This window comes from Etheostoma cragini, chromosome 11, assembly GCF_013103735.1.
Source record: "Etheostoma cragini isolate CJK2018 chromosome 11, CSU_Ecrag_1.0, whole genome shotgun sequence".
In the NCBI taxonomy this organism is placed as follows: Eukaryota; Metazoa; Chordata; class Actinopteri; order Perciformes; family Percidae; genus Etheostoma; species Etheostoma cragini.
In genome coordinates this window covers 11,290,207-11,309,891 of record NC_048417.1, presented here as the reverse complement: position 1 = coordinate 11,309,891, position 19,685 = coordinate 11,290,207, and the positions used below count along the sequence as shown (strand labels likewise).

General features: G+C 39.6%; 1 protein-coding gene across 1 annotated transcript in view; it reads right to left on the bottom strand.

Annotated features, from left to right (window-relative positions):
* The window catches only part of mgat4a (alpha-1,3-mannosyl-glycoprotein 4-beta-N-acetylglucosaminyltransferase A), a 31,503-nt gene extending 11,926 nt beyond the window's left edge, over positions 1 to 19,577 (bottom strand). The window contains exons 1-3 of the mRNA XM_034886309.1: positions 19,010 to 19,577; positions 3,453 to 3,620; positions 1,091 to 1,231 (exon numbers count right to left, since the gene is read on the bottom strand). Coding sequence (XP_034742200.1) covers positions 1,091 to 1,231; positions 3,453 to 3,620; positions 19,010 to 19,103 — 403 coding nt within the window. The 5' untranslated portion in view covers positions 19,104 to 19,577. The remainder of the gene's footprint in view (positions 1 to 1,090; positions 1,232 to 3,452; positions 3,621 to 19,009) is intronic.
* Between the last annotated feature and the right edge of the window lie 108 nt (positions 19,578 to 19,685).

Genomic DNA, 19,685 nt, shown 5'->3' with positions numbered 1-19,685 from the left:
TTTGTCCTTGTTTCCTGGGGGAATACATGCACTCTTTGATCACACAGACTACAGGCTAGGGACAAGAAACTCACATTTATTCTTGAGTTGTCCCTTCTTCCTTATTAGCCAAATTAGCAGAGATGGGAGTAGGTCACACATGGGCAAGTCACAAGTCTTAACCGTCAAGTGTAAAGCAAGTCCAAGTGATTTTTTGTGACAAGCAAGTCAAGTCAACTAATAATGCGTGCGTGCGTGCGTGCGTGCGTGCGTGCATACGTTCCATAACATTAGGTTACTAGCCGAAGCCAGTCTTGTTTACTCACGCCACTTGGTAATATCGTCAAGTTTCAAGTCCTAAAATTTGCAACTTTAGTCTAACTCAAGTCAAGTCATGTGACTCGAGTCCCCCATGTCTGCATATTAGTAATCCTCTTACAGAGAACTTGATATAGGAGAGGTCACATGCTAACTTCTTCTGTTGAGGGGTGAAAGGAAGAAACATTAAAAAATAAAGACTGGGTCGCTGAAAATACGAGTTATTGGAAAGAGTGAAAAGGAGAGAAATAATCCATATGAAAGAGGAGCCAATGGCAGGCAGCAGTGGACAGGTTGCAACTTTGTGAGCTTTGTAAAAAGGTAGGTTTTGGAGTGTCTTCACTAAAGAAAACTACCTAGTGTTTCCTAATATAAACTGTCTATGTAAAGCATTTTTCAAAATGTTACAGTGCACCTCTCAGGTTAAAAAAAGAGAGCCCAACAGAAGAGCAACTGAACACAAAGTGCAAAAAAAAAGTACAAAATTAGGATAGAAATGCAAAAGCAAAATCCCTGTTCGATCATACCAAGAGGTAAAGTACTTTTTAAAGTAAATAGGGAATTACACTGTATGTACACTATAAGTATCTTATCTTTTTAAGAATGATCCAATTGCAAAGCTCAGTTACCAACTGAAAACTTGTTGAGACTTAAGTCTCTCCCTGATTGCAATGCAGATCTCTGGAGGTTTTACTGTGTTTGTGTAGCATGCATATTCTGGAGAAAACCCCTCATTAATCAGGGAAGTTACTATTACTGTACTGAATGTGCTGTGTGTGTATACGCTTCTCACCTCCTGTGCGGCCGAGACCAACCTGCACAGCTGGGTGCAGGCTGCCATCATTGTCGAGAAGGTGAGGCAGGTGGTGGTAGATATTTGGCACCTGGAGAGGTTTCCTATTTGCGAGCTCCTTCAGGAGTTTCTGTGTCTCATCTGAAGGCAGGCACACAGAGAAAACTCTTCTCACTTTCATTAAATGATGACAATAGTATAATTATGCTGACCTTTAAAGCACAAGCTGTTAATGTGCTGGTAGAACAGGGATGCTATCGCTACAGGGTGAATAAAACATTTAACTATACACAGCAGAAAATCTGACTTCTTTACGAGAATATGAATATTTAATGGCTGCAGCACCCTGTCTACGTTTATGACTTATACCATACTGCATGGTTTACAGATTATTACTGTATTTCCCTTATGCAGGGCTCTTGATGTTTTGCACTAGTCCACTGCTGCCAAGAAGACAAAAATCATATAATCTAATCAAGTTTTCATTTTCCATTTGTCTGATGTATGAGTAAATAAAAATCTAAAAATGTTATAATAACATATAACTCAATTGAGTTTTATTAACTGCTATTAAGATAATCAAACTCAATATGAAATGGACTTTTCATTTGAAAATTGGCAGACAATGTGCAACATAAGCTTAGAAACAAAATTTCAGACTAGACTTACATTTTTATTTGAATTGTGTTCTACGCCAAGCAGTGAAATGGTATTGTCATTGCTGCGTCCACCCAGTGGTTTTGACGGTTGACTGAGAAAGTCTTAGATTTAGTCTAAATGAATCCTGCCACTTGGAAAATGATTGCGGAAACAATTCATTCAATTTCAAGAAATTAGCTAGCGCTTTGAAAGGGTACTTCCCTACAGAAGCCAAAAACGGCCGTATATTTTTTTTATATCTTGTGATAACAACTTATTAAATTTGTTATCTTGATATAACAAAGTTTGTTTTCTCAAGATAAATTAATTGTTTTGTTATCTTGACATAACAAAGATTGTTTTGACAAAGATCCATTTGTACACAGATGGGAGGCTGACAAACTCTTATTTATCAGGCAGCTTCAGCTAAGGTAACCTAAATGTAATTCTCGGCTTCAATTAACAACTATCCTTCATTTAAAATATGCTTATTGTCGCGGTGGATTACCACGGTGTGGAAATCCTGTGTTTACTCCTTCCCAGCTGCATCGGAGGTTCCTGAAGCTGCCACGCATGAGAAAGGGAGAAGGGGACAGAATGTATCAGCGGACTTTTTTCTTTATCCTTTTTTCTTAACTTTCTCGTTTTGTTGAAGCGATTTGGGTAGCCCAGAACTTTAGTTAAAACTATTCTGTAGCCTGCTAAACTGTCATGGGTTTTTACTGACTCATTATCTTCAATAAGATGTCTGCTACGATGTGGAAGTTGAGCCTGTGTTACGTCTTAACATTTCTTTGGAGCGAGAGGCAGAAAGAGCGAGATCTATATATTATCGCCTTGATAATATTGATGTTGCTTATTGCATAGCTGATAGGTGTGCAGATTGTTTAATATTACGACCTGCAGCCACGTCTTGATCCTCGGGTTGTGTTTCCTACCAACGTGCAATTTCCAGTAAGCAGACTAGCCTGTGGAGCCACGTGCTTAGCTATTGAAGGTGTACACTGTTTGCTTCATTATGGATATGTGTGCTGTGATAGATGTCGCTCATGCTCAGTTTGTGTTACTGAGCAATTTGCTACATTCATGTTAATTATTACAAAGGAATTATTGTAATTCTTAGTATTGTTTCTTGTTAAATGCTGGTGGCTATAACATTAAGTTTTGGTAACTAATGTTCATAGTAGGCCGAAGTCAGATAGTTATTATTGTGCATTATTATTTGCTTATATTTCAGAACGACATCCAACTTCACATGTAATGTCAAATACAACTTCATTGTTAACTTCATGTTGGATTTGTAAATAAATCTTCTTGGATCTCAAAGTCAGACATCTCTGGTTCATGTTCTTACCGGCCACCCTGAAGCAGGCCAGTGATTCAGTAGCCACTTTTCAATAGTTTTAACAAGCCTATTGCCTATATTTTTTGTAGGATCATAAATACTTTTTGAAACCATTTCAGCTTGTGTAGGTCTATCAGTGCTTGCTGAACATAATGAACACACTTTTAAAAATACTGTGATAATACCAAAAGCCGCGATCATTTTGGTCACCGTGACCGTGAGGTTAAATTTCCGTATGGTTACATCCCTAATAAAGAGTCAGTATAAGAGTGCTACGACATCTATTGTGCAAAAATAACTGCAAATCCTTGATGTTTCCTTAACAGTGTAAAAGCTCAGTGGAGTTGATGAGTCTTTGTACGTGAATGTGTTAGTTACCTGAGAAGTTGGTGAGCGCATCTTTGCTGCTGTTTGTCTCGGCGATGGCGCGTCTGAACTGCTCGAGAATGTTGTTGAGCTCAGACGAGCGCTGTAGCGTCCTGTGCTCAGCCACACGAAGGCGTTCTTTCAAGGCATGGAACTCCCGCTGGTATGCTATCAGCTTCTCTATAAGACAGACATTTGCAAAAAAGTGTGCGTTAGCAGGCGCTACCTAAAGTTCAAGATTTTGAAAATAAAACAATGGTCTGAGGAAAGGACCACTGTTACATCATAGGGGCTGGGTTCAGTCACAAAGACTAAAAAGACTAGGAAGACCCACTTGTTTTTGCTTTATAAAATCTAATCTAAACTACTGCATTAACATATGATAATATCATTGACAATGATACAACACATGTATTGGCAATTCCAGCAACGTGGTTTTTTAACGGGAAATAACTTGTGAGGTTTAGATGCCATTTACTGCAAAAATGTGAAGAAACGTTATCAGGAAACAGAAGTTTAGTGGTTGAGTAGGAGTTTCACAGTAGAGGCTGTGAAATTCTATGAAAAAGGGAGTCGCGGTGGTCTGTTGATGTGCTTATGAAGTGAAGATTATGGACGTTTCATATAAGATAAATACAGCGCAGTGAGTCAGTCATAGGGTTAGCTGCATATCTTACTTAACTTGTTATGTTTTTTGTTTGTTTTTAATTTAGTATTGCTTTGGTGTTGTATAAGTACTGTATACATAAAAAGTTTATAAATTTAAGTATTTATTAGTTTTGGAGATAATTAGAAATGGAGAAGATTTTCAACCAAAAAAGCACATTTGTGGTAGTCACTGACACGCCTACAAAGCAAGTCTTTGTGTCGATATGAGGAGAGAAGACTTGAACAGGTGTATGTGTGTGTGTGTGTGTGTGTGTGTGTGTGGGGGGGGGGGGGGGGGGGGGGGGGGGGGGGGGGGGGGGGGGCAATCTCTGATCTTCTCTGATCTTCCTCTGCAGGTAGATTTATTTTTCCCCTTCCGAGAGCCCTTCACTACAACAAAACCCAGACATCCTTAATCTTCCCTTCTCCATCACTCTCTCTCTCTCTGACTGAGCTATTGCCCATCCACCCAATGTTGATCTCTAAGACACACAGACAGATGCTGTCATTTGGCTCAAAACGTTGTGAAAAGGGCAGCATCAAACTAAAAACAGACTTTCATCTTCACAGGACTCCAGGCCTGTGAAGATGAAACCACACCTGTAATCCCACTGTGCAAAGAAACAAAGACACACAGAAACCAGAAGTAGATAAGGTTTCTACTATGTATCCCTTGTACAGCTGTATTAGGTGTTGAAACTGTAGGCATTTTGCATGTATTGAGCAATATCACATTCACTTTTGAAGAAGTGCCTCTCCCATTACCTGAGCAGCGTGTTAATGCAAACTTTATAGGGTAGTGTTTACATAAGTCTCTTGACATTTTAGTTAAATGTCACTCTTAAAATGCTAAAATGCATAGGGTGAATGGGGAACCTACTCTACTGATATATAGCCACTGGATGACTGAATATGCAAAATGCGTGCATTAAACAATTACCTGAGGTCTAGATGTCTATGCAATCTCATTATTATTCTCTGCTCTCTAGAACCATTAGTTCTAGAGGATATGCTCTACCTCAGAGCTTAACAACCTCTCCTCTCCTTCGGTTTGCATCCAACCTCTGTCTGATAACTTTCTACACGCTCTGCATATCCATCTTGGCGTATTGTTTTTTTTTCTCTCTCTGTACCCTCGTCTTCTGTGATATTTTGCCTTGACGTGCCATCCTTGATTCCTCTGCTCTGGTTATTTGATTTATTAATGAGTTATGTTGGAGAAATGGAGAGTTGGATATATAACGGGTTCCCACAGCCTGTAGAATAAACAGACTCAAGGCCACACACGCACGCACGCACCCACGCAAAATAAGACTAAAATGAGCGGCTCAGCATGGGTTAAATCCAGAAAACTGGGCACCTGGTAAGGTCACCTGGTAGAGCGGGCGCTCATATACAGTTGTGTTCAGAATAATAGTATGTTTAAAAAAGTGAATGATGTTCAAAAGAAAGCCTGAGAATAGCTTTTAATTTAATAATATCAATGCATTGGGAACACTGCACAATTAATTCCAAATCAAAACATGACCAAAATTGATCAAGTTTGTGTTATACCTTTACAAAAAGTGAAGAAAAAGGAATGTTCAGAATATTATTATTTGATGTCAACCCAACAAGTGCTCCATGGGATTGAGGTCTGGGGATTGGGCTGGCCACTCCATAACATCTTGTTCATCTGGAACCAAGACTTTGCCCGCTTACTGGTGTGTTTTGGTCATTGTGTCATGGTTTGATCAAGTTTCTGTTTTGGTTGGTTTCTTGTTTTCTGTAAGTTTTCATGGACGTCCTGTTTTACTTTGAAAGGCACTTCAACTAGCCGTCTTCATTCATTTCACTTGTCTGTCTGCCTATGTTTGTTTACCGCCTTTTATGATTATCTTTCCCTGCCTCTAATTTGTTTCACCTGTTGGTTTTCAGCTTCCCTAGTCCCAGTGCTTAAATACTCACCATCCAACTCACAATTGGCAAATTGTAGTTGTACGTTATTACACTCTCTCCAGCGGTTTCCCTAGTGTTTGATTTCCCGGTGTTATTTGACTTTTGCCTGTTTCCTGATGACAATTATTGCCTGCTCCTATTGTACCTTTGCTTGCACTGTTCTTGGAAATTCTTCATTTGAATGGTAGTTGAGTTTTTTCCCATGTTGTTCAGGCTTTGGATGCCATTTGAAATTAGTTTGGCTGAGCAGCCTATCATTTTCTGCACTACTTTATATGTTTTCCCCTCTCAAGTCAACTTTTTCATCAAAGGCTACTGTTCCTCAAAGTAATGTCTGTAACAACCCATTTCGCTGAGTATTTCAGTGTGAAATGCACGATAACCAGCATGCACAACATTTGTTTCTTTCCTTCTTTAAATATGGGCCATAATTGACACCAGTTTCTTCACAGAATCAATCACCTCACTAAATAACACAACACTGCTATTACTTTTGAACATGCCCCTTTCAATTACAGATAAAATTACACAGAATAAGCAGCAAGCAGGTCATGAATGTTGGTTTTCTATGACTCACTTGCACTTACCTAAATTATTTGCTGTGTCGAAATATCACAAAAAAATATGATTTATGAAGTGGTATTAAACACAACTGTAAATACACACACACACACACACACACACACACACACACACACACACACACACACACACACACACACACACACACACACACACACACACACACACACACACACACACACACACACACACACACACACACACACACACACAGTGAGGAAAATACGTATTTGAACACCCCACACTATTTATTTGTACGATACTGCTGCAAATAAGTATTTGCACACCTGTCTATCAGTTAGAATTCTGACCCTCAAAGACCTATTAGTCTGCCTTCAAAATGTCCACCTCCACTCCATTTATTATCCTGAGTTAGATGTACCTGTTTGAGGTTGTTAGCTGCATAAAGACACCTGCCCACCCCATACAATCAGTAAGAAGCTGGTCAATGACCTTAAAAGAGCTGGGACCACCGTTTCCAAGGTTACCGTTGGTAATACACTAAAACGTCATGGTTTGAAATCATTCATGGCACGGAAGGTTCCCCTGCTTAAACCAGCACATGTCAAGGCCCGCCTTAAGTTTGCCAATGACCATTTGGATGATCCAGAGGAGTCATGGGAGAAAGTCATGTGGTCAGATGAGACCAAAATAGAACTATTTGGTCATAATTCCACTAACCGTGTTTGGAGGAAGAAGAATGATGAGTACCATCCCAAGAACACAATCCCTACTGTGAAGCATTGGGGTGATAGCATCATGCTTGGGGGTGATTTTCTGCACATGGGACAGGGCAACTGCACATTATTAAGGAGAGGATGACCGGGGCCATGTATTGCGAGATTTTGGGGAACAACCTCCTTCCCTCAGTTAGAGCATTGAAGATGGGTCGAGGCTGGGTCTTCCAACATGACAATGACCCGAAGCACATAGGCAGGATAACCAAGGAGTGGCTCTGGAAGAAGCATATCAAGGTTCTGGCGTGGCCTAGCCAGTCTCCAAACCTAAAACCAATAGAGAATCTTTGGAGGGAGCTCAAACTCCGTTTTTCTCAGCGACAGCCCAGAAACCTGACTGATCTAGAGAAGATCTGTGTGGAGGAGTGGGCCAAAATCCCTTCTGCAGTGTGTGTAAACCTGGTAAAAAATTACAGGAAACGTTTGACCTCTGGAACTGCAAACAAAGGCTACTGTACCAAATAATATTGATTTTCTCAGGCGTTCAAATACTTATTTGCAGTTGTATCATACAAATAAATAGTTTAAAAAATCATACATTGTGTTTTCTGGATTTTTTAAAAACAATTTTAGATCATGTCTCTCACAGTGGACATGCACCTACAATGACAATTTCGGACCCCTCCATGATTTCTAAGTGTGAGAACTTGCAAAGTAGCAGGGTGTTCAAATACTTATTTTCCTCTATGCCCATATTTTTTTTTTTTAAACAGTAAATTTTTACAGAAATGAAAACAATAAAGTCACGCCATCTATTGCAAAAAAAAACAATCAACTTGAGCATATTTGACTAATACTTTGACTTAATACTCTTTGTTCTGGTACTGCAACTTAATAGCAAAAATGACACTGGCAAATTTGTGCAACAGAATGTGCTCAGTTCAGTAACTTAAAAAACGTTACTGTACATACTGTAGATGAGAAACAAAATAAATCTCCGTCCACATAAGCGTTTAGGCTCCATATCAGATATTCGCGGGCGCCCAGATAGCTCAGTGGGTTGAGCGGGTGCCCATGTACAGAGGCTTGCTCCTCGACGCAGCGGGCCCGGGTTGGAATCCAGCTTGTGGGCCCTTTGCTGCAGTTCACTCCCCCTCTCTCTCTCTCCCCCTTTCAAACATCTCTATCTGCCTATCTAATAAAGGGGGGAAAAAAACAAAAACAAAAAACTTTAAAAGAAAAAAAGAAATTTGCATGCACCTGGCATGCGCGTGCCGGTGTAAACATGAAACAGATTATCTAATGTTACTGGGGTTGACAATCATGGATGTACAAGTTAAACCTACAGAACAACAGTGGCAAAAGACCAGAGATTTATTTGTGTGGATGTAACCTTCGAACAGATGTGTCTGAAGACTCCTTAAGACATTGCAAGAAGCTTGTAATTGGTAACATCTTAAAGTAAGCGCGTCCCATCTCTTCTTTGTCCACATGCCAAAACTCATCTATCAAGAATGTACTTGCTCAAGAAAGAGGAACATAGGTCTTAAGAACAATTGTAAATAATGTTAAATACACTTCTTGATTCACATCCTTTTTGTACTTGTTATGGCACAGTGCTTACTCACATTGACCTCAGTAATAGTGATAAAAAAATCTAACGACAATGGATGGATGTCTAAGCTTGGCTACATAGATCTTCAAAACTTCCATCTTTTGAGCTTCACAAGAGAGAACAAGGATGATTTTAGTGCTGAGAAATACTTTACAGAAATCCAACCCTGAACTCACCAGGGTGTTGAGTCAATCCATTAGCTCATCAAAAGCCCTCACAGCGATATTGTCCTTGACCCCTCTCTCCCTTGCTGAGGCATGCTGTTGACAGCAGGGAGTGCTGATAAGGGACTTGTGCAGTTTATGTTTGCATGAGTGAGAGAGTTGCAACACATAACACGCAGGTGTCCCTATTAAAGCAATATGTCATTTTTTCCAGCCTATTTTTACTTTGAAATACATAACTAACGATTTAAAAATTCAATCACAAATAATGCCTAAACAAATAAGTGTACACTTGTTAAAACTGTTCTTGTACAGTTTGTCTACTTAGTTTGCTGATCTGGGGCCTGTTGCACAAAACCAGGATAAGGGATTAAGCCAAAATATTGAAGTTATCCTGGAGGAATTTAGCTTTGACTCAGCTGCACAGAACCAGGTTGAATTAAACCCAGCCAAGTAACCATGGAGATGTATTCTTTGCGGCTAGCCTGGTCCAGAGCAGGCTACAGCCAGGCCAAGATCAATCCTGGAGTCTTATGTGTTAAATCAGATGCCTCTCTAATCCGATACAAACGTGTTTAAGCTGTTCCGTTGTCTTCTGCATGTGTTCTGATTTATTTTTATTAAAATGCATTCTTTGTCACTATTGTTGTCATGAGTTTGATTTAAACCCTACTATTGAAGTTGTTTAGATGGTTAGAAATGGTTGCACTGACACCCTGATGTAGAGTGTAGGGACTTTTTTCCGGTGGGACGGTAGTGTTTGAGGCTGCCCAGTGGCTGCCAGCAGACCTGTCCGCCGCGTTAGTGTCCACTCTCTCTGTAAAAGTAGTGATGAGCAGCAAAAAGTAGAGATGAGCAGTGTGGTATTCGTGGTCTGTGCAGCTTCAGGTTTATACAGGACGCGCTCCGGAGATTAAGTGGGACAATGCAGCTATATTCCCAGATGATAATGGCAGACTGGTCAGAGACCAATTCAGTCATGATTTAATTTTCTTGTTGCTTGTCCTTCTCTAATAAAGGACAGTTTGTGTTGCTCCGTAATAAATAGGCTTAATGTTTTTTTAAATTATAAAACATTATAATATTATTACAATGTAAGATTTTTCCAATATCGTGCAGGCCTAATGTCAATCTTAAGATTTTAAATGCCCAGACTCATCTGACCTGGGTTCTTCTAAGCAGTTGTCTAGAAAACTGAAACTGAAAATAGTTGACACTGACAAAGCAGGAGAAGGCTTTAAGAAGATAGTAAAGCATTTTCAGATGCTAATATCCTCTGTTTGGAATGTAATTAAGAAAAAGCAGTCATCAGTAACAGTGGAAGACCAAGAAAAAGATCTGGAAGACCAAGAAAACTATCAGACAGAACAGCTTGCAGGATTGTGAGAAAAGTAAGTCAAAACCAACGTTTGACTGCTCAATCCATCCAGAAAGATTTTACCAGAAAACACATTTATCAAAATACTTCCCCCTCTAATTTCAATCTCAGCAAACTGTCTCTGTGTACCGACAGTAAGCCAATTCACCTCAAAAGCACTTCAGCTTTTACTCACATTAGACTGATGAATCAGCAACCTCAACAAATGTAACAATCCTTAAACATGTTAGGGTTGCTGAAAAGATGCCATGTCATTAAGCCTTTTCTTATGGGCTTGCAGCTACAGATGCCAGACATAGGGCATACACACACACACACACACACACACAATATATATATATATATATATATATATATATATATATATATATATCTCTCTCTCTCTCTCTCTCTCTCTCTCTCTTCACACAGAGAGAAGAAAACAAAAACAAGCACACCAACCCACCTAAATAATATCACACACACATTATTGATTTTTAGTGGTATTTTCCGGAGAAGTGGAAGTCGATCCATGAGTAGGCGAGTGATACTCCCTGAACGGTTCCGTGTAGTTTGCAGAAAGAGAAAATGCACACCTTTATCTCATTCTGTCCTTTTTTCCGCAATACACCACGACCCTTTCACCTCACATTTAAAATAAAGTGAAAGGGTTGTGGTGTCAAAACGTGAAGTGGTATCAGCTATGACATCTGAACGAGTAGATAACAGCAATTAGACATGCTTTTAATCTTAATTTTCCTGGTAGCTTCATTGTTGTGCTTTCTTTTGGCTTTTTTCTGTCCTGTTTTGTTATATAAAACCTAAAAAATATAATTTTCAAAAAAAGAAAGTGAAGTGGTATCAGAATAAACCGGATTGCAACCTAGATTCTTAATTTCAAATCCTAACTATGGACTCATCGTTTCTTCCGACCTACACAAACTCTTCTTCCTTTACTGTAAGTCCTAATATGCTCATTCAGCCTTGTGTGTCCCTTTAACCCCATTTCATTTTTGACTCTTGGGCCTACTTTAAAAGGTTTTTTAGAATCACAAGTGGACAGCTATAAGTATAGATGGCAACGTACCCAGGATGCATTGAGATCCAATCACTTAGACTACATTAAGAGGTAGTTTAGGCAACATGTACCCTAGCTTTGCCAGAGTTTCCCACACAGACTAATTTGTGGCGGTGCGACACATACACAAACAACGGCTGGTGGCGAAATTCACACGTTCACGAAAGGTTGGTATCTCGTGAACAACTTTAAACAAACACACAAATAAGTGCTAAAACAATATTTTATATTCTGAATACAATGTTCTCGGTGTCCCGACCCAACCCTTAGCAAACAAGCAATTCCGCCTTTTTTAGAAAGTTGATTAATCGCAAGTTTGTGGTGAAATGCAGTTGGGTTGTCGAGGTCAAAACTATGTAGCAGCTGTGAATCAAATAAACTTATGAATAATAATATTTTGTCATTTTTTTACTCTTACACTGAATGTTTGCTGCTTCAATCCAGATGAGTATTGAAAGGTAATTTCCGCAACACGGGCACTAAAATGCCCGTGTTGATGGTGAGGACCAACCTGTCCCGGAGGTATCAGTCTGAAACCGTCCAACCAGTGTAGTTAGTTATGTTATTAATTTGTTTACAATATATTCAGACTTCAATAGAACTGCATGATATTGGAAAAATCTGACATTCAATGTTTTTTCCCCCTAAAATATATATTGCAAAATGACTGACCCATCAAAAACAATGCGCAACACTGTCAGCGGCAGCTGCTGCCTACGGTACTTTTCTACACACGGAGAGCCGTAGTAAAAGTATTACCTCTGCAGGTTGCCCAAACTTTTTGCAGACGCCATTTTTTGTTTAGTCATTTTGAAAGTGTAAATGATGGAAATAAAATCTAACTTTTTGTGACATATTAAACGAATGTCTAATCTGTCATTTGATTCCTTTTTTTTTATTTTTCCATCTTTTCTTGGCTTCTTTACGCACATTAATATACATTTTTACCTGGAGTGCCCAAACTTTAGGGCCCCACTGTAGGACAGCAACCAACAGCGTGTCCTACTCAGTTTTTGATACTTGATTGTTACAAAAATTAGTATTTTTTGGGCAACTCACTTTCAGGGAAGTCACCAAATAATTGTATAATGATATCTAGTGGGAGTCCATAGAGTCCACTTCAAAAACATATTAAAGAGCTGAGTCCATTTACTGATTAGTAGATTGACAAAAATTATCAATTTTGATAATCCTCTAATATGTTCAGTAATGGTTTAAGCACAAATATCAAACATTTACTCTTTCTAGCTTGTCAGTAATGATGATTTGATGCTTTTACTTGTCAATATGATAGAAAACTGAGTTGTGAAAAGAATTAACAATCTGAAAATGTAACCTTCAGCTCTGGGAAATAATATACATTTTAAACTACATTCCGCCATTTTGTAACCAAATCCATATTAAGTTAATCAAAACAATTGCTGACACATTGATAATAAAAATAGTACTTGAAGCTCTCACTATTTTCTGTCATAAATGACCAAAAAACTAATATATCTAAATGAAATTGAAATCTGCTCTTAATGTAAAATCTAAGGGCCACTAGGATTCCCATGATGAAAATGTCATCTCCGAGAATCAGTTCTTTGTTCTGAGTTTTTGGTCAATTAAAAGCTCATCACCTTGAGCACAGCTGTCATGATAATTGTACTCATGCAAGAACACATCCACACAGACAAACTAATGTGTACAAGCCGGTCCTTGTGTAAACAGCAAGTTTATTCCACAGATTAAATCAACGGAGAGCAGTTAGAGCCCAAACAATCACTATCTCTCCTCCCCGACAAGGAGGAGAAATTGTGTGCCCTCTGGGAATTCTGTCCAGGAAAACAGGAGGAACATGCATGAATGAATAGCAATGTGGGATACAGGAAGTGAACAGAAGCACAAAGAGGGACGCACAATGATTGTTAACTCACCAACAGCTGAAGACGCCTGTTCCTGTTTGCTCAGGCTGTCTAGGTTAAAAAGGTGTGTATGTGACATCACATACACCCATGTCGATTGTGTTTCTGAATGTGTGAAACCTCCTTGATTTACTTGGCTTTGCGACCCAAGTCGCAAGGTGGGTTTGATCAGGGTAGGACTAGAGTCTATTTCAACAGGTGCTTCTAATGTCGCATCCATCGCCTCCTCGACGCGTCCGCTTGGATCCCTTCCTTGCATCTTAGTCCCTCCCACGAGGAGGCACAGGAAAGATGCAAGGAAATCATTGGAGAGAGTCAACAAGGTCATTTGGTTTTACAGAGATGAGACGTCCTTTCCACTGAAGCATCACATTAAAATGTTAGCTGTAAGGGCGGAGTTACCAACTCCTTCAGCTGCATGGTTTTCGGGAAGGCTACTCTCGTTTATCCTTGCCTATAGCTCCTTCACGGAGGAGGGACAGAATAACTTTCGGTTCAGCCGCGGAACAAGGAGTTTAGGAGCTAAAAAATAAGACCATGAGATGCAACCAGGGAGGAACATACTATGTGATTGTAAATGACAATGGGGAAATCTCCACAGGTCCTCGCACAATTTGAAATAACAACATACATTTGTATCACCATGCTTTGTGCTGGGTTTTCAACATAGACTGTGTAAACTTAGGATATTCACAGGTAGCTTCAACAACAGCAGAGAAGTTCAGTTCATTTCCAAAAAATCCGCTGGCATTCAGTGCCAGGATGTTCACTAGTCTGCCTTTTGCAGAGTGGTAGCCACTGTCACTCCCCGATGTAAGTCAAGTGAACATTTAAGTCGCGCATGGTCAGATTTAAACGGTTAACGGCATAATGTGTCATACCCGTTGAGAGTTGAGTCAGACCGGCTCTGGTTGGGTGCAGATGTTAGTTGTGCATACTCAGAATTAAATGGTTTACAGCATAACATGCCATTCTGAAATTTGTGAAATAATAAACTTTTCTCATTACAAACAATAACAGAAGATGGGAATCATTTTAAAAACGTTTTAGCTATCTATAGTATATATATATATATATATATATATAAATATTGATTGCTATCGTTAGCTCAAAACACAATTCAAGTGACAACCTTTGTTGTGTTTGATTGCTAACTTGTAGCCATCAGTGAACAAACTTTGTTAAGTAGGTCTATATATACACAGAAGTCTAGCATCTTGTAGGCTACTTGTAGTGAAAGTAGAGTTGGGCCGATTCCAATTTCCGGTTTACAAGGCGGAAACTAGTTAGAATTCATGCTAGCCGGTTGAACCGCCAATATCCACTAACGTCACCTTCTGGCAAATAGTAGCTCCCATTAGCAATCTCTGCAGACAGTGTCACGGCACTAAATCCAACTTGTACTGCAAGCAGTATTGGGCAGTAGCGTTATTAGTTTAACTACTTCCAAAAAAAAGCTTCCAAATAGCTTTTCAATGGCTTAAGTTAGCTTTTATTGATCAAGACACGCGGTAGCGTCCACGCAAGCTAACGTACAATTACTTAGCACGGAGCTCTCTGCTGCCTTCTGAAATAACTATATTAGTATCACTGGTTCCACCGCCAAATACAGACGTGTATCGTAACATGAACGTATAAAAAAATATATATATATGCACGTTAAAACTACAGAAAAATAACTTATCCCACAGCCTCACTGCCTTGTTAGCAGTCTCATCCATTCTCTCCATCATACAGCCCACGTCAGGCTTATCCTCTGCTCTTTTTTAAGACTTGGCCTTTCTCTCTTCCTCCTTCCAGGCCACTTAGGAGTTGTCTGGCAGACTGCCCTAACACACGCACACGCGCACACACACACACACACAATAAGAAAACATAATGTGCAAGCTATATTCTCTCCCGCTCTAATAAACCATGTATCTGGCCTAACACCTTCCTTATCTGCTGGCTCATTTGCCCCCGTCCCTGCTATTACTTGTGCTATTTTTGGCCCATTGTGTTAGGAATGATGTGATGATTAAAGAAAGCCATGCCTTTAAAACACAGAGGAAGGGGAATGCATGCATGGTTTCAAGGAAGGCAAAGAGGAAGTCATATTTGCAAGGACGACGTCAGATTTACAAAAATAAATGAGCACCTTAGAGCCATCTCAAACCAGGGCTGGAAATCCCAGAGAAAGGATTAATACAGTCACACTATAGTGATATGTGATAGTGATACAAACAAGCATATCACTTGTGTTAACTGTTTTCATACTATAGTGTTCATTTTCTTAACAGAGATGGCATTCTGTTTCCTGCCCAGGGACTACAGATGTATCTTATTGCTTAACTATGATAAAAGTTAAGAAGCTGTGCACTGTCCCTGTCAAATAAATAAACATATAAACTAGAATTAGCGCCTTGTTACAAACATCCATGTCGGTCCAGACTTACATAATATATTAATTTCATAAATGTCGGTGCCTGGGTAGCTGACCTGTTAGAGCACACGCCCATACGCGGAGACTCAGTCCTTGAAAAAGCGGCTGCGGGTTCGGTTCAGACCAGCAGCCCTTTACTGCATGTCATTCTCCTTCGCTCTCCCTTTCAAATCTAAGCTGTCCTATCAACAATAAAAAGGCCTAAAAATACCACACACAATATCTCTAAAAAATAAGTTATTAAGTGAATTCCGTGAAAGCTTCCCACACAAATCTTCAACCCGGCAGCACACAAGATGTATACAATCAACACTAGATTTCAAGATTAGTGCCACCAGTTCAGTATTCAACCAAATGTCTTCCCTTGTGTTAAATTGATTGACTCTAAATACGCCTGATGGAGAAAGAAAGTACATTGAAAGAGGGGGAAATATTGTTTTAAGCAACTTGTAGTGGCATAATGTGGTGATGATGGTAGTATACAGTAGCCCCATTTTCTTCACATAAGGATAACAAACTATTGCCAATGCATGTTTGCTGTGTCCCCAGCAGTGTATTTTATTATTATGAAGCTGTTCCTGTAGACTGTGTACTCTTTATCAAGTTTGGTTGTCCTAAGATATATACAATACACACAGTATCAACTCTTTGTCCCCCCCTCATCTCAAACCAAATACCCTCTATTATTATTCATATCTATCCGGTATTAACAACAATATAGTTAAGGTCTATTTTTGAGATATAACCAGGGAGATACCACATAGCAGTCTCTCACTAGGAGTCGAGGCGGACTCTGACATAGAAGTACACATTCTGGAGAGTCATTCAACATGGAGTGTTTGGACAGCTGACTAGCACAGCTCTCATTCACAGCAGTCAAGTGACCAAGACAAGCTGTCTGAAACAGAGAGTTGGGGGGGAAAAAAAGTTTAAAAAAAGAAAAGATTACCTCTCCACTCCAATAGTTCCCAAAACAACGGTCTTATAAACTCCAATAACTGAATCATACAAAACAGTCAAGAGCCTAAATGCCATGTTTTTCCAACTACTGGAACAGGTTTTGAAATTTATCATTTTCAGAATGACTCAATGCTTGAAGCAAGCATACTCTGACCACCCACGCTGGGCCGCAGCAAAATAATAAGCCCTCTATAACCACAAGGAGAAATGCTAATGGCACAAAAAAGAACCTTATCTGTAAAAAAGAAGAAACAAAAAACTGCATTCAAACATCTCATGTTAACACCGTAAACAACACCAGCATAGAGCGTTAAGGAAATATAAGATAAAGATAGACTAATAAATGTTTAGGCCCAGGTAATCTCAAAGCTGACAATATTGCATTTTATTTTGGACCTTTGAAAGAAGCTTGGATACTAAGTTAGCGTTACATTTCATCTTTATCACATAAAGAAAGAAAACAGCCCAGTGTTGTGCACAAATAATGGAACTGTTCAGCAAACAATGAGAGATATTTGTGTCAGTGTGGCCTTCACAAAAACTAATGCTTCCCAGAGTTTATGCTATAAATGATGAATGAACAAATTGGTATGCTGTTTTCAATACGTTGCTCAGTGCGCTGCAGCTTAAGAAAACAAAACAAACAAATGAAGAAAATGTCTGACAAGACATAGAAATGCTGCAATTGCAGCTAAGCAAAACACACTCAAATTAAGAAGCATATTCCCCAATTTGTCACCACGTATAAGAAACTTGCTGCATATACAGACAGTAAAAGAGCATATAGAAACGCTGAAACACTATATCACACTAAAAAAGACGAATGTGTCGACCACACATTGATTATTTTTCAAAAAATAAAACTTTTAGTTTGGAGATATTGTAAATATGCCTACTATAGTTTTTTTCTTTGCAAATAGCTAGTCTTTTGCATATTTTATGTTGCACATATGTGGTCCAATATCTTTCCCATATGTGGAAAACATGTTTAATTGACAATTAAACTTTGTTTGGCCTAAGTCTTTTTAATATTGGCTATCTGTTGATGCAAAGTTCAATCCAATACTGTCTGGGTTAACCCCAGTTTTGGTTTGTGTTTTGTCTATTTGCTTATGTTTTCTTAACGTGCGGTGTCTCTGACACCATGCAATCACATTTACTTTTAAACAGCAGCTTTAAGCTCAAGTGCACACATTCGCCCACATTTTTCCTTTCTAATGATCAGTAGATCCAAAGTATTTTTTTTACATTCTGCATGTTTTAAATATGCGTGTTCTGACTAAAAGATACTGGATTGTATCAACAGGTGAAACACACAGAACAGAGGGCACTGTCACTTGATCTTTGCTTAGCACAAGTACTTTCACATCAAGCCGTGGCCCAGTCCCAGCATTCTCTAGTAGTGGGACTCACTGGACTCCATTTAAAAATAAAAATAAAAATAAAAAAAAACATTTCATCAAGCTGATAAGCTCCACATTAATCACAACATGAAGCCTTGGCTTGGGATTTATCTACCGGTTGCAATTATTTACCCTCTGCTGATAACAAGTCATACACTAAAGCCCATAACCCTCCCACATGGATTGGGTTAACCCTGGCAAGTAAGCACTTGGCTTTTGTATACTACTGAAACACAGACACACTTGTGTGATAAGCCTTAGCCTATATATTTGTTGAATAATATTCAGATAAAAAGGCCTTCATGTTTCTCCAGGAAGTGACATAGAATTGGTTGGTATAATTGTCAAGAAGTATTGCAAACTGTGTTGCCTGGCGCTTTAAACTGGCACTGATATTATTTCTAACCGATTAAGGTAGGAAGTAAACAGAACAGTCTGGTGATGAGCAATGAGCTGTGAGAGATGGAGACTGACTACGTCATCCGCCATGCTCTCAAAGTGTGAAAGTGCATACAGGGGAAATAGAAATACTTGTAGACGTGTGTACACTGAACGACGACATTGTAAGGAGGCAAATCCACTGGAATGACACCGGATGAGCTAGGTCCGAGGTGAACGGTAACACCTGCTGTCCTACGACATGCTGCTGAACCCACGCCAGCTTAATATCTACCAGTTTGTTAACGAGGCCTTACAATTCTCGCTTCTTCTAAAAGTCAATTAACGTTTCACCTTATAAGCTCATATCATATGTGTGTGTGTGTGTGTGTGTGTGTGTGTGTGTGTGGTAACCGCGTTGAGAGACATGGTTAACCTACCTTTGCCATTCTGCCACGCTGTGTACCAGGACAGGCTGAGGAAAGACGTGAAGAAAATAATCGCAGTGGCCACAGTTCCATTTCTGAGCCTCATCTCATTTCAGCGATGCCTCTTCTCGGCTGAGTGTCGGGGACCCCGGAACTACCGTTGCCTCCCTCCCTCCTTCTCTCTCTGCTTTCAGGATGTTTAGACGGGCGTTGGCGCCGGCATAGAGGGGCGTCAAACGGTAAAAACGCTCTAGTTAACCGGGACTGTGAGCACGGACTTCTGCGCTAGGAGAGAAGTGCTCGGTGCGTCTATTCTCGTCGTTGTTCGGAGGGCTGTAACTGGCTATCTCTTGTACAGTTACCGTCCTACGGCGGTCAGTCACGAGTCAACTGCCTTTCGTGACAAGACCGTTTACATGGTCGGTTAAGATAAAAAAAAAAAGAAGAAGCTAGCTACCGATACAATCCATTGTAAAATTGTCCAGCCAGGCGGTTAGCTACAAGTTGCAAGTAGAAGGCATTTCGAGTGTGTGACGGTTGATTCTCTGTGATAGGCTGGTCGCTCTCTGACGCTGTCCACAAGGCAACGCCTCAAATCCATCAAATCACGTTGATATTATTGCTTTATGGCGCATGGATTAAAAAAAATAAAAATAAAAAAGCAGCAGCGTGGTGCTAACCGGACCAC